The following is a 12,817-nucleotide window of genomic DNA, read 5'->3' as shown; positions in this document are numbered from 1 at the left end:
CAGAGAAAACACTGTTAGATTTGCCATTTTCGATTGACAACTGTTCAGTTACATAGCCTAATCTCATAACTACCACGTCCATCATCCTTACATGTGGCTTTAGCTTGTTTTTGTTCAAGATTGTACCTCACGCCTGTCCTTGTTTGTGTTGCAGATCGTACCTCACGCCTGTTAGGGATGAAGAGTCGGAGTCCCAGAGGAAAGCCCGCTCCAGACAGGCTAGACAGTCCAGACGGTCTACCCAGGTTAGTGAAGACATCTGTCCTAACTCTGCTTCTGAACTGGCCCTAAATGGCCAACCAAATACTTGTCGATAAATGCTGTGTCAACTGAGTCACTTCTTATTGGACTTTTGAAATAAGAAAAAGTAATGTACATGTTATCAAGTATTCTGCCATAATGTGGCTTGGGCTAATATAGCTGAACTGATTGTTGTAAAAAAAAAAAAAAAAAAAGAAAGGTTATTGCCAGTTTGTTTTTATTGCGGAAACATAAACATTGTGTAAAGTGGCACACATTCCTAAGCGTGGCGAGTTTTAATGAGATTGTTTACAAGCTGTAGGAAACTGGGCTGGTCCTTTTCCACGCTGTCACGAATACTTTCTGAAATGACTAAATATGGTTCAGCTTAAAATGCCCAAGTAAATTTACTTTCCATAACCACAATGTTCACAGTGCAGTAAGAGAATGCCTGAAATTAGTTGTACAGTTTCATCTTCCAAAATGCAGATTACTGCCATTTTGTAGTTTTTCTTTCCATGAGGATATCAAAATTGCCAAATAACAAACATTTGCTCCTGTAACCCCTTTCGGCAGAGATTCACTAAATTCTCTCCGTTTCCTCTCAGGGTGTGACTCTGACTGACCTCCAAGAGGCAGAGAAGACCATCGGCAGGAGCCGCCCCACACGGACCCGGGAGGAGGAGAAAGAAGAGAAGGAGAAACAAGACAAGGAGAAGCAAGAGGAGAAGGAGACTGGTGAGACCAAGGAGGACGACTACCGGTCGAGGTACCGCAGCTTCGAAGAGGTATGTCATGGCTTCCCCAAGAGTTATTTACGATGCTCTATTATCCATCTGGAAATGCAACATATGAGTTTACTGTTGATGTGTAAACTGACAATCACTTGAGGTTTCTAAGTAAATTAGGTACATTTTTTGGCAGTTTTCCTCAAGCTCTGGTTGTTTGATCAGAAGACTGTAACCATTCTGGACTTCCTGTTCTTTCTCCTCTCCAGACTTACCAGCGCTACCGTCCCTCCACCACCTCAACCACCTCCACCCTGAGCACGGCCTCCACCCCGTCCTCCACCACCTCCAGCTCCCTCAACAGGCCCAACAGCCTGACCAGCATCACTTCCTCCTCCAGCTCCCTCAACAGGCCCAACAGCCTGACGGGCATCACCTCTTCCTACAGCCGCTCCTCCAGGGACACTGAGAAAGGTCAGCCTTTAGAGCAGAGCTACGGGTGCAGATCTCTAAATGCTATGGATTGTATTAAACCTCATATGTTGCTGCCATTCGGTGTATCAGTATGATAAATCTATGTACTCTCATGCCAAACTGTAAGCTTTCTGGACAATGTCAGCATTGCATTGCGTGGTGGCAGCAGCATGCTATGGGAATGCTTTTCAGCAGCAGGGACTGGGAGACTGGTAAGGATAGAGGGACCAATGAATAGACACATGCAGCCAATTTCTTGGAGAACCTGCTTGAGAGCGTAAAGGACCTTAGACTGAGGGTGAAGATTTACATTCCAGCAGCAGAATGACCCCAAGCATACAGCCAAACCAAAGACTACTTAAATCTGTATCGCTGCCAAGTTGTTTATGCAAAGAATTGACTCGGGAATACTTCTGTAAATTAGATTTCTGTATTACATTTTCAATAAATCTAAAAATGTCTTTTCACTTTGTCATTATGGGATATTTTGTGTAGATGGGTTAACAAATTATCAATTTAATCCATTTTGAATTCAGGCTGAAACAGAACAAAATGTAGAACAAGTTAAGGGGTATGAATACTTTCCACTGTATCGGGGTGGCAGCGTAGCCTAGTGGTTAGAGCGTTGGACTAGTAACCGGAAGGTTGCAAGTTCAAACCCCCAACCTGACAAGGTACAAATCTGTCGTTCTGCCCCTGAAGTTAACCCACTGGTTAACCAGTTAACCTAGGTTCCTAGGCCGTCATTGAAAATAAGAATTTGTTCTTAACTGACTTGCCTAGTTAAATAAAGGTAAAAATCGAATCGCCATGTGACTGGTTCCACCCAGGCAGGGAAAGGATTGGGTTTCCTTAAATGAAATGCCTTAAATGAAACATGGCCCTGCCAAGCCACACTGCTTCTTGACTCTGCTCGCTTAACCAGGAAGCCAGCCGCACCAATGTGTCGGAGGAAACACCGTCCAACTGACGACCGAGTCCGCTTGCAGGTGGCTGGCCCGCCACAAGTAGTCGCTAGAGCACGATGAGACAAGGAAATCCCAGCCGGCCAATTGTACCCCGCCCCATGGGTCTCCCGGTCACGTCCTGCTGTGACACAGCCTGAGATCGAACTCGAGGCTGTAGTAGCGCCTCAGCACTGCGATTCTGTGCCTTAGACCTCTGTGCCACTCGGGAGGCGCAAACCAAAGATATAACTTAAGGTTTACCGAACTATGCTTTGATGGAATGAAACTTTGATGTCGGCACACACTGACTAATGAACACTATTGATGAAGGACATGCTCATTTATTGGGTGACTAATAGTTTGTCACCAGTTAGGCTCCTCAGTAAAGTCAAATGCATTTCCAAAATTACATTTTGATTTGACAATGTAAACCTGACGAATTGGAATTGACCCCAAATGTACTAGGTCCAGTGCATATGTCTCACTCAGTCTCTGTGATTGACAGAATCAGACAAGAAGCAGCAGGAGGAGGAGAAGGAGGGAGAGGATAAGTCCCAGCCCCGCTCCATACGGGATCGCCGGCGGCCCCGTGAGAAGAGACGCTCCACCGGGGTGTCTTTCTGGACCCAAGATGGGGTTTGTGACATACACACACTGACACTTTAATGTGGACATGCCTCAAGTGTAATGAACAGAGCCCACTTGACCCACCTTTAAGGTAATAAGGATACATGTCAGTTTGAGGTGAAAAGCCATTTTATAGATTTAGCAGTACAACTACTCTCGAGGTACTACACTGAAGTGCACCTCCATGAAACATCTGGATGTAGGTGATTGGGGTTTTTCAGCCAGACTTTGGGTTTATTCTGAGAATAACTGTCCCGGTGCTGTTCCTGACCTCCTGTCCCTCCTTGCGTTCCAGAGTGATGACAATGACCCAGACCAATCGGCGGACTCCGAGGAAGGCAGCATCAAGGGTGAACCTCAGGTAACCTTAGTCCACACAACCGTGCAGAAATAAACCCACAATAGATGCAGTAAAGAGGTCATTGGAACGCAGGATGCTGTGACGCCCTCATTTGCGCAAATTCAACACATCTGATCGAACTAAGTGGATGTATGTCAAATCTGTTATTTTTGTATTATTAATTTGAAACGGGCTCAAGGTGGTTAAAGTCTGATTTGGATATTTTGGGCTGTTTTCACTGCATAACGTTTTAAAGTTGTCCCCTTTTCACGTTTTGAAGAAGTGACTGCTAAATGCTTACTCAAGTTTGTATAAGATGGTATCATAGCTAGCATACAGAGATAGTTATGGAAGGCAGTCGTTTTTAACAGAAAGGCATGTCCACATTAAAGTGTCAGTGGGTGTATATCACGAGCCCCATTGATTGGTGACTATGACATGGACGTGTATTGGATTTGACATCCATACAAGCGTTATGCTCAGATTTATACCTCAACATATTGTGAAATATCCATAATAAACAATAGCCTATAGGCTGTTTTTGCTGGGGGGCATTGAGGATATTCCACTCGTTTCCATGGCATTTACATTGTTTTGATAGAGTTCCATTGACCTCTTTACCGCAACTGTCTGTGGTCCAGCCTGAGACCCAAACTAAAGGATAGACTGTTTTGATTAAACACTTTTAGTGAGTGGCCATTTTTTTTGATGAAGTTCAACCACCCCAATCAACTTTTTTTGCTCTTTCACTCTTTTGTCTATAGTCACGGCCAAGCAAGTTCCTCTGCTTTTCCTTTATTTGGCCTATTTTAGCCAGCTTTGGTACTTTAAAGACTCCCTCTTCTGCTTACTTTGGATATCATGGTTCCTCCTTTCCTGTGATTGTCCTGTTGCTAAGGTGACCTCAAACGCAAAGCACTCTCCACCATAGTTCAGTAAGTTCCAAAACAAGCCACCACACAAAGGAAATTGTCTTGTTCATGTCGAAGGTTGAACGTACAGGCAGTTTTCACTATAATGAAAACTATTCTGCGAATGGAGGAGAAAATGGAAGGAATTATAACGTTCTGGGCTTGTTACTTTTTTGGACTAGATATTGACAATTACTTTAAGTTTATTTTTTCACATGCATTGAAAAATGTCCAGCATTCAGCAATCCACAATGACTTATTTTTAGTGGACAAGACATCCACCCTGTAATCATAGCTAAAGAACCCCCAACCGAGTTCCTTTTGTACCTTTTGGGAGGGAGATGAGAAGGTCGGTATGACTAACAAAAAATGGGTCAGGCCTCTTTGTATGTAGAAAGAGAGCGGCATTTTGTTTATCTACAAAAGACTCATGAAGAAACTTCCTATCTCTATTGTATCATTAATTCAATTTAGACTTAAAAATGACCAAACCCAGTCTCAGGCTTGGATACTACTGGAGGCCCCTTCAGTCTCCACAGTTGGGTAAAGCTGCTTTTAGTCTTTCTTTTTTTTTGCGACCTTCATGTGGAACAACTTCCAGAGGTCTCTGAAATGAGATCTCCTCGTCCTCCTTGGTCAATAATCAGTGACCTCTCTTGATATATCTCTGTTTTAATCTCTTTTTGTTATGTTGTACATTGTATCTGTTTGTATTTGTGCAGAGCTCCTCTGTAAGAGACCCTAGTCTTATGGCTTCCCTGTCAAATAAAGGTTGAATAAGATGGAGTCTCCCTGGCTAAGTCTTCCTGTTTTGGAAGGGGTGTGTCCTATGCAGTGCTGCGGAGCGGACAGTGATGTGGCCAGGCGCTTGGCTGCAGATCAGACGCACACAGTGGGAGGAGGAGGGCTGGTGGACGGAGCAACCAGCCAGAAAGCCAGCATATCTCTTTGTTGTTGAAGGCTGCACGTTGGGGCGGGGCCTTAACGGAACACCAAATAGGAAATGGTCTATTATCTCTGCATGAATAGGAAAGAATTCAGGAAGAGCTGCTCCCTCCTGCCAGAGTTGATTTGGGTTTCTCCCTGGGCTTGGAATTGCCAGGGACCTCACGATACAATGTTAGGATACTTAGGGGCCGATACACGATGTGTATTTCGATTTGATGTTTAAACTATTGATCACTACATGTCTGCTACAGAGAGACGAGAGCGCATGTGAAAGTGACTTTTGATCGTCATGGAAATGAAAGGGCTGAAAACAACACATTCGCCCACTATTTAAGAAGATGGAGAACAAGCTATAGGCTGAACAATACAGGAGTTTTGGTGCAGGTACGGTCAACTAAAGTTACCTGGCAATTAGGGTTGAATAGTTTCCTGGTATTTTACAAATGTTTCATCCTGAGAATAAATCACTTTTCTCCCGTGTAACCCGGTACTTCCCATCAAAACCGGAAGTGTTATTCAAAAGCATTTATAAAGCATATAAATAGGCCTATGTCTGGATTTGATTAGAGCTTTGTTTGAAATTGCAAGCCTGATGCAACCTGCGCCTGATTGAATACATATTATGAGCCCTACATAAATGACAATGCGTCGAAGGCCAAATGATTGGGACGTTATCCAATACATAGGCTATATGATATATAAGCTACTGCACATTATGCACGGCAGAAAAACATAAAGGCGCATAGCTACATCTATGGATAAGTAAATGAAACAAGTGGCAGTAGTCTTGAGTGTGGACTGGAATTACACCCCTTGTTCTAACCATGATAAAGCAGGTGCAGCACATGCAGCCTGCAAAGCTACAAGTAAAGGCTAGCAAATTTGATTTACATTTTAAGATATTTCCTGTTATTAGCCAACCTTTCTCTCTCTAGTGTTGCTCCATTCCTTCCTCGCTTTCAGCAGTTAAATTAAATACGTTGTGTTGTCTATCATTCTAATGACATACTTGAATAATGTAAGACTAGAATGAGATGTAGAAGGTGTTCACCTCTCCATGAGGATTGAATGGTTAATGGGTCTGAATAAATGACTACTATAGTCTAGCGCCGTCACGCAATCGCTCTTTCAAACTACCTGTGCGTTCTATTGGTTGTTGCGTTTAACATTCGAACACACAACTCTTGTTTGCTCTCTTCAAATAGTCTATTGGTGTAAGGAATGCAAAATAAATGTCCAGCAAGGTATTCTAGTCTAGCTTTTCCTGCATGGGACTCCAAGAGCTAAGGTGCCTTTTTAAGAGGCCAGCGAGCGGAGTACAGGTGTGTGCATATTGTGCAAGAGATGGAGGCAATAAATGAGAAGCTTATTATGCATAATCTCTCTTCAATCTTGAACGGAATTGTCTAGTTTGGATGCAATTGGAATGGAATTGATGGAGAGCGGGCGTGCTCGCCCGTACATTGATTTAAAGCAACGATATAGGATTTTTAAAACGCTGCAATTAAAAAAATAAAATCTTTACAATTGGGTGAAAAAAAGGTGACCCCCGAAAGCCAGATGGAGATGTGTAAATTAGACGTGCATTCAGTACAAATCGATACTTGCAGTCAAAGTATCAATATAATATTGTGATATGTAACGAGTTTCATCCCCCCAGTTCTGCCCACTTGATTTTAGGTGGTAAACATAGCTGGCCTTGTGGTGGTGAAGTCAAGGACAACTGGAGTTATTGAAGAATGTCCCTGCATTTATCAATTACTTGCAGTGTGAAGTGAAGCACTTTTTTTCTTGACTTGAGGGAGATTTGAATTGGTCAAGATCTTCAAAATATATCACACCCTGGGGGAAGTAGGTTAAAACATGCTTTGGTGTTTTTGTGAAGCAGTATATTTTTCGGACATGTACAACAGGTTGAATTATCGGTTTCTTCCCCCTCACCATTTTAATCTCTGTCGCTAAGGTCTTAAAGATATCCTGACACACAAGGGTTTTCCCTGGAGATCGGCCTCCTTCAGCTTCAGGAAACCAACAGCAATTTGAACACTGTTGTAGGCTTGGCCCTCTGACCCACATCCCGCCTGCTCTGAGAAACACTGCTGGAGCTAGGAGAAGCTGGGATCAGGGGCAGGCCCTTAAGGCACTGGCAGGCTTGGCAGCCATTCAGGAATATGTGTTGGGGGGGGGGGGCTGTTGCAGTGCAGAGGGGTCAGGTACTATGAGAAGGGAGAGGGGCTGGACACTAATTCATCCAACATCTAGCTTTGTCAGCTCTTTGCTAATCAATGAGGCAGACCTTTTGAAGCCAAGGAAATTAATAACCTGGCAGTATATCTAATTTAGTATTTACAAAAAGATGTGTTCGGAGAATAGAATGCACCTTAAAGTTCCTGTTTTCATTGTGATGCTCCAAACATTCCCCAGCAGAACAACAACAACCCTCAAATGCACTCTAATTGATCATCTACATTCCCCATACTGCGCTCGTCTAGACAACAGGAAAACTGCTTTGAATCAGTCATGTGGATTTGCTTGTATTAACATCGGGTAAAGACATTAAATCACTGCTGTTTTTCTTTTCACAGAGCGACCGACTGTCCAGGTACGTGCCAAATTCAGTATATTCTTCAGGTCTATCCAAATGGCACACTATTCCCTATATAGTGCACAACTTTTGACCAGGGCCCATAGGGCACCTGTAGTGTACTAATTTTGACCAGAGCCCTATGTAGAGAATAGGGTGCCATTTGGGAATGCATCATTCCTGTCTATTTACCCTTCACTTGGAGGGCTTGTGCAACTTTGGACCAAATAAATCGTTGACAAACTGGTATATTGCTATGTAAATATTAGACATGGTCAATAAGATGCTGTAGAGCTAAGTGTCCATGTTTTTATTCTGTTCAGGAATGAGAGCAGCACTTCCTCTTCTGACCGCTATGACCACCTGGGTAGCCGTGGCGAGGGTCGCAGGTCATTCTCAAGCAGGCTGGACCGAGACGATAGCACTGACTACAAGAAGGTACTGGAGCTCCCAGACACTCACCTTCTACCAGATATTCACCTTCTATAATCACACCAGACTCAATGACAACACCATTTTCCCTGTGAAGTTACTTTTTTCTGACTGTTTTTCACTCTCTCAGCTTTATGAGCAGATCCTAGCTGAGAATGAGAAGCTGAAGTCCCAGTTACGTGACACAGACCTGCAGCTGAATGACTTGAAGCTACAGCTGGAGAAGGCCACACAGGTGAGGCATTGTGGCCAGGCTGCGCTGTACAGTTGGGAAATTAGCATGTAGCATTAGGATCAGTCATTGTGAATAAATAGGACTTCCACGCTAACTGTGGGTTATCAACGTTGCTTGTATTACAGAGGCAGGAGCGCTTTGCTGACCGGTCGCAGCTTGAGATGGAGAAAAGGGTACTGATTTATTAAGTGTTTTATGTGTTAATGTTTTTAACTTCATTCATTTGTTTGGTCAAATGATTAACTTACAAAAAGGAGTTGTATGAATGAAAGGCACTTACAAATAAAATTATTATTGGTTTGAACTGAATTGGTATTGGTAGTGGTTAACAGCGTGGTAATCAATGCCAACTGGTTTATGTCTGAAGGTTACAAGCAGGCCCCAATTTCAGCTGGGTGGTATGGTCTTATAAACCTGACTACTTTCTCCAGTCTACTGCCTCTCCTGCTGGCTGGCTCACCATGCCCATATATTTGGCTGGGGGGCGTGCAACCCCACCCAAGCACGAGCTACCTACCTTCTCTCACGTGTTTTTGAACATTTTTAGCCAGTGTGTGGTCACTTTTTCTCCATGGTTGTTCTTTTTGACGAGTGTGTGTGTGATAGCGAGTATACATGATGGGTTGTTTCAATGTAAATGTGTTATCTTACGCATGTGCTTTTTGCCATTCTTTTTGGAAACTGTTCACTCACATCACCTTAACGACTGACACAAATGTATGGGGTCAATTTCACGCCATATGTATTGAATTCAAATTAAAAATAAAACATGAACATGAAAAATAAAGTTGAGAATGTGTAAACATATTTTGGGGGACGGGTGAAATAATGGATTTTGAAATCAAAAATCAAACAATTGAAGGCAAAATATATACAGTCGTGTAAAAGTTTTGAGAATGACACAAATTAATTTACTCAGTTTACTGCTTCATTGTCTTCAGATATTTGTCAGTTACTATGGAATACTGAAGTATAATTACAAGCATTTCATAAGTGTCAAAGGCTATTGACAATTACATGAAGTTGATGCAAAGAGTCAATATTTGCAGTGTTGACCCTTTTTCAAGACCTCTGCAATCTGCCCTGGCATGTTGTCAATTAACTTCTGGGCCACATCCTGACTGATGGCATCCCATTCTTGCATAATCAATGCTTGGAGTTTGTCAGAATGTGTGTGTTTTTGTTTGTCCCACCCACCTCTTGAGGATTGACCAAGTTCTCAATGGGATTAAGGTCTGGGGAGTTTCCTGGCCATGGACCAAAAATATTGATGTTTTGTTCCCCGAGCCACTTAGGTTATCACTTTTGCCTTATGGCAAGGTGCTCCATCATGCTGGAAAAGGCATTGTTTGTCACCAAACTGTTCCTGAATGGTTGGGAGAAGTTGCTCTCGGAGGATGTGTTGGTACCATTCTTTATTCATGGCTGTGTTCTTAGGCAAAATTGTGAGTGAGTCCACTCCCTTGGCTGATAAGCAACCCCACCCATGAATGGTCTCAGGATGCTTTACTGTTGGCATGACACAGGACTGATGGTAGCGCTCACCTTGTCTTCTCCGGACAAGCTTTTTTCCAGATGCCCCAAACAATCGTAAAGGGGATTCATCAGAGAAAATGACTTTACCCCAGTCCTCAGCAGTCCAATCCCTGTACCTTTTGCAGAATATCAGTCTGTGCGTGCAGACACACTCACACCTGCCTGCTGCCATTCCTGAGCAAGCTCTGTACTGGTGGTGCCCCAATCCTGCAGGTGAATCAACTTTAGGATATGGTCCTGGTGCTTGCTGGACTTTCTTGGGCGCCCTGAAGCCTTCTTCACAACAATTGAACCGCTCTCCTTGAAGTTCTTGATTATCCGATAAATAGTTTAGGTGCAATCTTACTGGCAGCAATATCCTTGCCTGTGAAGCCCTTTTTGTGCAAAGCAAAAAGGTAACCATGATTGACAGAGGAAGAACAATGATTCCTAGCACCACCCTCCTTTTGAAGCTTCCTGTCTGTTATTCGACCTCAATCAGCGTGACAGAGTGATCTCCAGCCTTGTCCTCGTCAACACTCACACCTGTGTTAACGAGAATCACTTACATGATGTCAGCTGGTCCTTTTGTGGCAGGGCTGAAATGCAGTGGAAATGTTTTTGGGGGATTCAGACCATTTGCATGGCAAAAGGACTTTGCCAATTAATTGCAATTCATCTGATCACTCTTCATAACATTCTGGAGTATATGTCAATTTCCATCATACAAACTGAGGCAGCAGACTTTGAAAATTAATATTTGTGTCATTCTCAACTTTTGGCCACGGCTGTAGAAACAAATAATACATCAAAAGCAAAACCCCGACACTTGTAAGAAAATAATTTTAGAGCGAGAGCAAAACATATTTTATCTAACTACTTAGGTAAACATATGAATTACCTGTTGCACAATGTTCGGAGCAGGTGTATGACGAACAATTTGCCAACACCTGCGCGAACTTTGTCTGACAGATGGTTTGCCATTCAATGTATTAGACATGCTTCTAATATCTGTACATTATTGACCCGTGACTGACAGTTTGAAGTACGTTAACTAAAACCCTAAAACGAGGTCATCAGACTGTCTACTGAAGTAGACAATAGGGGGGAAAAGCCTGTCATGTTCATTGATTGGGGTAAGACGAACCGTCAGTACAAAACTAGTGGGCCAATGGAGACTTCTCTACGCCTCCCTAAACCCCGCCTTTCACAGAAAAATAATGTGTAACTTGCATTCGAAAAGACTTGCTGTGAAAGCAAAGAAACAGACATCGAAAGCAAAGATACGAGTAGCGTAACCAAAGAGTAGGACATGCAGGCAAGACCGTAGGCAAAATCTATTCAATACGATTGGTTGCTGGGAAAGTTTAACCAAAAACTATTTTTGTATTTGTTTGAAAATATTTAAAAAAAATACTTTGCCATTAAGTTTTGCTCTCGCTTTAAAATGATTTGCTTACAAGTTTTGGGGTTTTGCTTTTAATGTATTTTTGTTTACATTGATATTTTATTTGTTTGGTTTTTGATTTCAAAATCCATTATTTCACCCGTCCTCAAACATGTTTACATTCTCAACTATTTTTCATGTTCATGATGTAGTTTATTTTGAATTCAATACATATGGTGTGAAATTGACCCAATAGAAACATCACCTTAACGACTGACACAAACATCACCTTAACGACAACAGGCACATGTAGTTCGCATGATGGCCAAGAACTAAAGTTAATCCTGATCTCCAACCATCTTCCATGAATGATTTACTTATACCCTAATCTATTGCTTTAGTTTGCTTATTAAAGTCCATGTTGTCACTGGATTTTAGATGACCTTCCCTTGATCTCCTTCCCCTGGCGTTCCCTAAAGTCAGCATACCTCAACCTTCACAGCTTGGGTCTGCCTTTGTAAGCGAAGCCAACTGCTTCTTTTATTTTAGCTGTATTGGCCCCGCCAGTATGGCTGACATTACCCATGAGTCATTTCATGAACGTGTCATGTTAAGATAACCACATCAGGAGAAGATGGGACATGCAGCACTAGACATGTTAGGTCTTTTTTAGATTAGATATTAGGTCTTTTTGATGCTTCACAATCATGCGAGTGCACCTCACCCACTTTCCTCTCGCCTCTGTCTCTCTCTTCATGAAGCTCCTCAACCTGCATCTGTTATCTGACGTTCACACCTCATCTCCACAGTCACTTTATTGGATATAACTGCAGCTAGGTTTTACTATCAGACAGTGTCAATTTAGATTTCGTCTTTGTTTTAGTCATAATACCTTTTTAGGCTTAGTCACATTTTAGCCACAAGTCGGTGCATTTTCTTCTATTAAATAATGAATACTTAGGCTACCTCTGACATTAATTGTGGCACAATTAACCATATAGGCTATAAAGCCTTTGCTACAGGTTAAATTTACGACTGATTTTTCTCCCCCATCATAACCGTAAAGGGGGGTAAATAAGTGGTCTCTTGAAAAGGGGAGAATTTAAGCTTTCCAGAAATGTCAAAGTATTACCATACTCTTAATATTCAACAAATAGCATTCGTTTGTCCCATAGGAAAAATGGAATCACTTCCATTCGCACATCGCTGTGCGTGAGCGGCAACACAGATGAATAATAGCGCAAAGGGGGAAATGGAGGTTCTGATGTGATCAAAGCAAAAATAGCCAACATGAAAGTGAGTAAACATGACTTGTAACTAAGCTCAACTAGAACAGTAAAGTGTCCTGGCACCTGGCTTCGCATCGGTTCAAAAGATTGACTTGTGATTGAAGTGGCCTGGGAAGCTGTGGGAGGAGAGCTGGGTGGATCAGCTCAATCAGACCATGCA

At 42.5% G+C, this 12,817-nt stretch overlaps 1 protein-coding gene across 11 annotated transcripts in view; it reads left to right on the top strand.

Annotated features, from left to right (window-relative positions):
- The window catches only part of LOC135515814 (protein phosphatase 1 regulatory subunit 12A-like), a 62,486-nt gene that overhangs the window by 44,532 nt on the left and 5,137 nt on the right, over positions 1–12,817 (top strand). For 9 of the 11 annotated variants that reach the window (XM_064939568.1, XM_064939563.1, XM_064939566.1 and 6 more), the window contains 9 exons: positions 155–245; positions 849–1,028; positions 1,238–1,442; positions 2,895–3,025; positions 3,312–3,377; positions 7,801–7,817; positions 8,123–8,237; positions 8,362–8,466; positions 8,592–8,639. In XM_064939568.1, the coding sequence (XP_064795640.1) occupies positions 155–245; positions 849–1,028; positions 1,238–1,442; positions 2,895–3,025; positions 3,312–3,377; positions 7,801–7,817; positions 8,123–8,237; positions 8,362–8,466; positions 8,592–8,639 (958 nt within the window). Of the gene's footprint in view, positions 1–154; positions 246–848; positions 1,029–1,237; positions 1,443–2,894; positions 3,026–3,311; positions 3,378–5,085; positions 7,405–7,800; positions 7,818–8,122; positions 8,238–8,361; positions 8,467–8,591; positions 8,640–8,833; positions 12,665–12,817 lie in introns of those variants that run through there. The other 2 variants (XR_010451857.1, XM_064939567.1) reach the window with 2 other exon arrangements.

This window comes from Oncorhynchus masou, chromosome 27 (assembly GCF_036934945.1).
Source record: "Oncorhynchus masou masou isolate Uvic2021 chromosome 27, UVic_Omas_1.1, whole genome shotgun sequence".
NCBI lineage: Eukaryota > Metazoa > Chordata > Actinopteri > Salmoniformes > Salmonidae > Oncorhynchus > Oncorhynchus masou.
The sequence above is the reverse complement of the archived record's forward strand: the minus strand, read 5'-3'. Positions and strand labels throughout refer to the sequence as shown.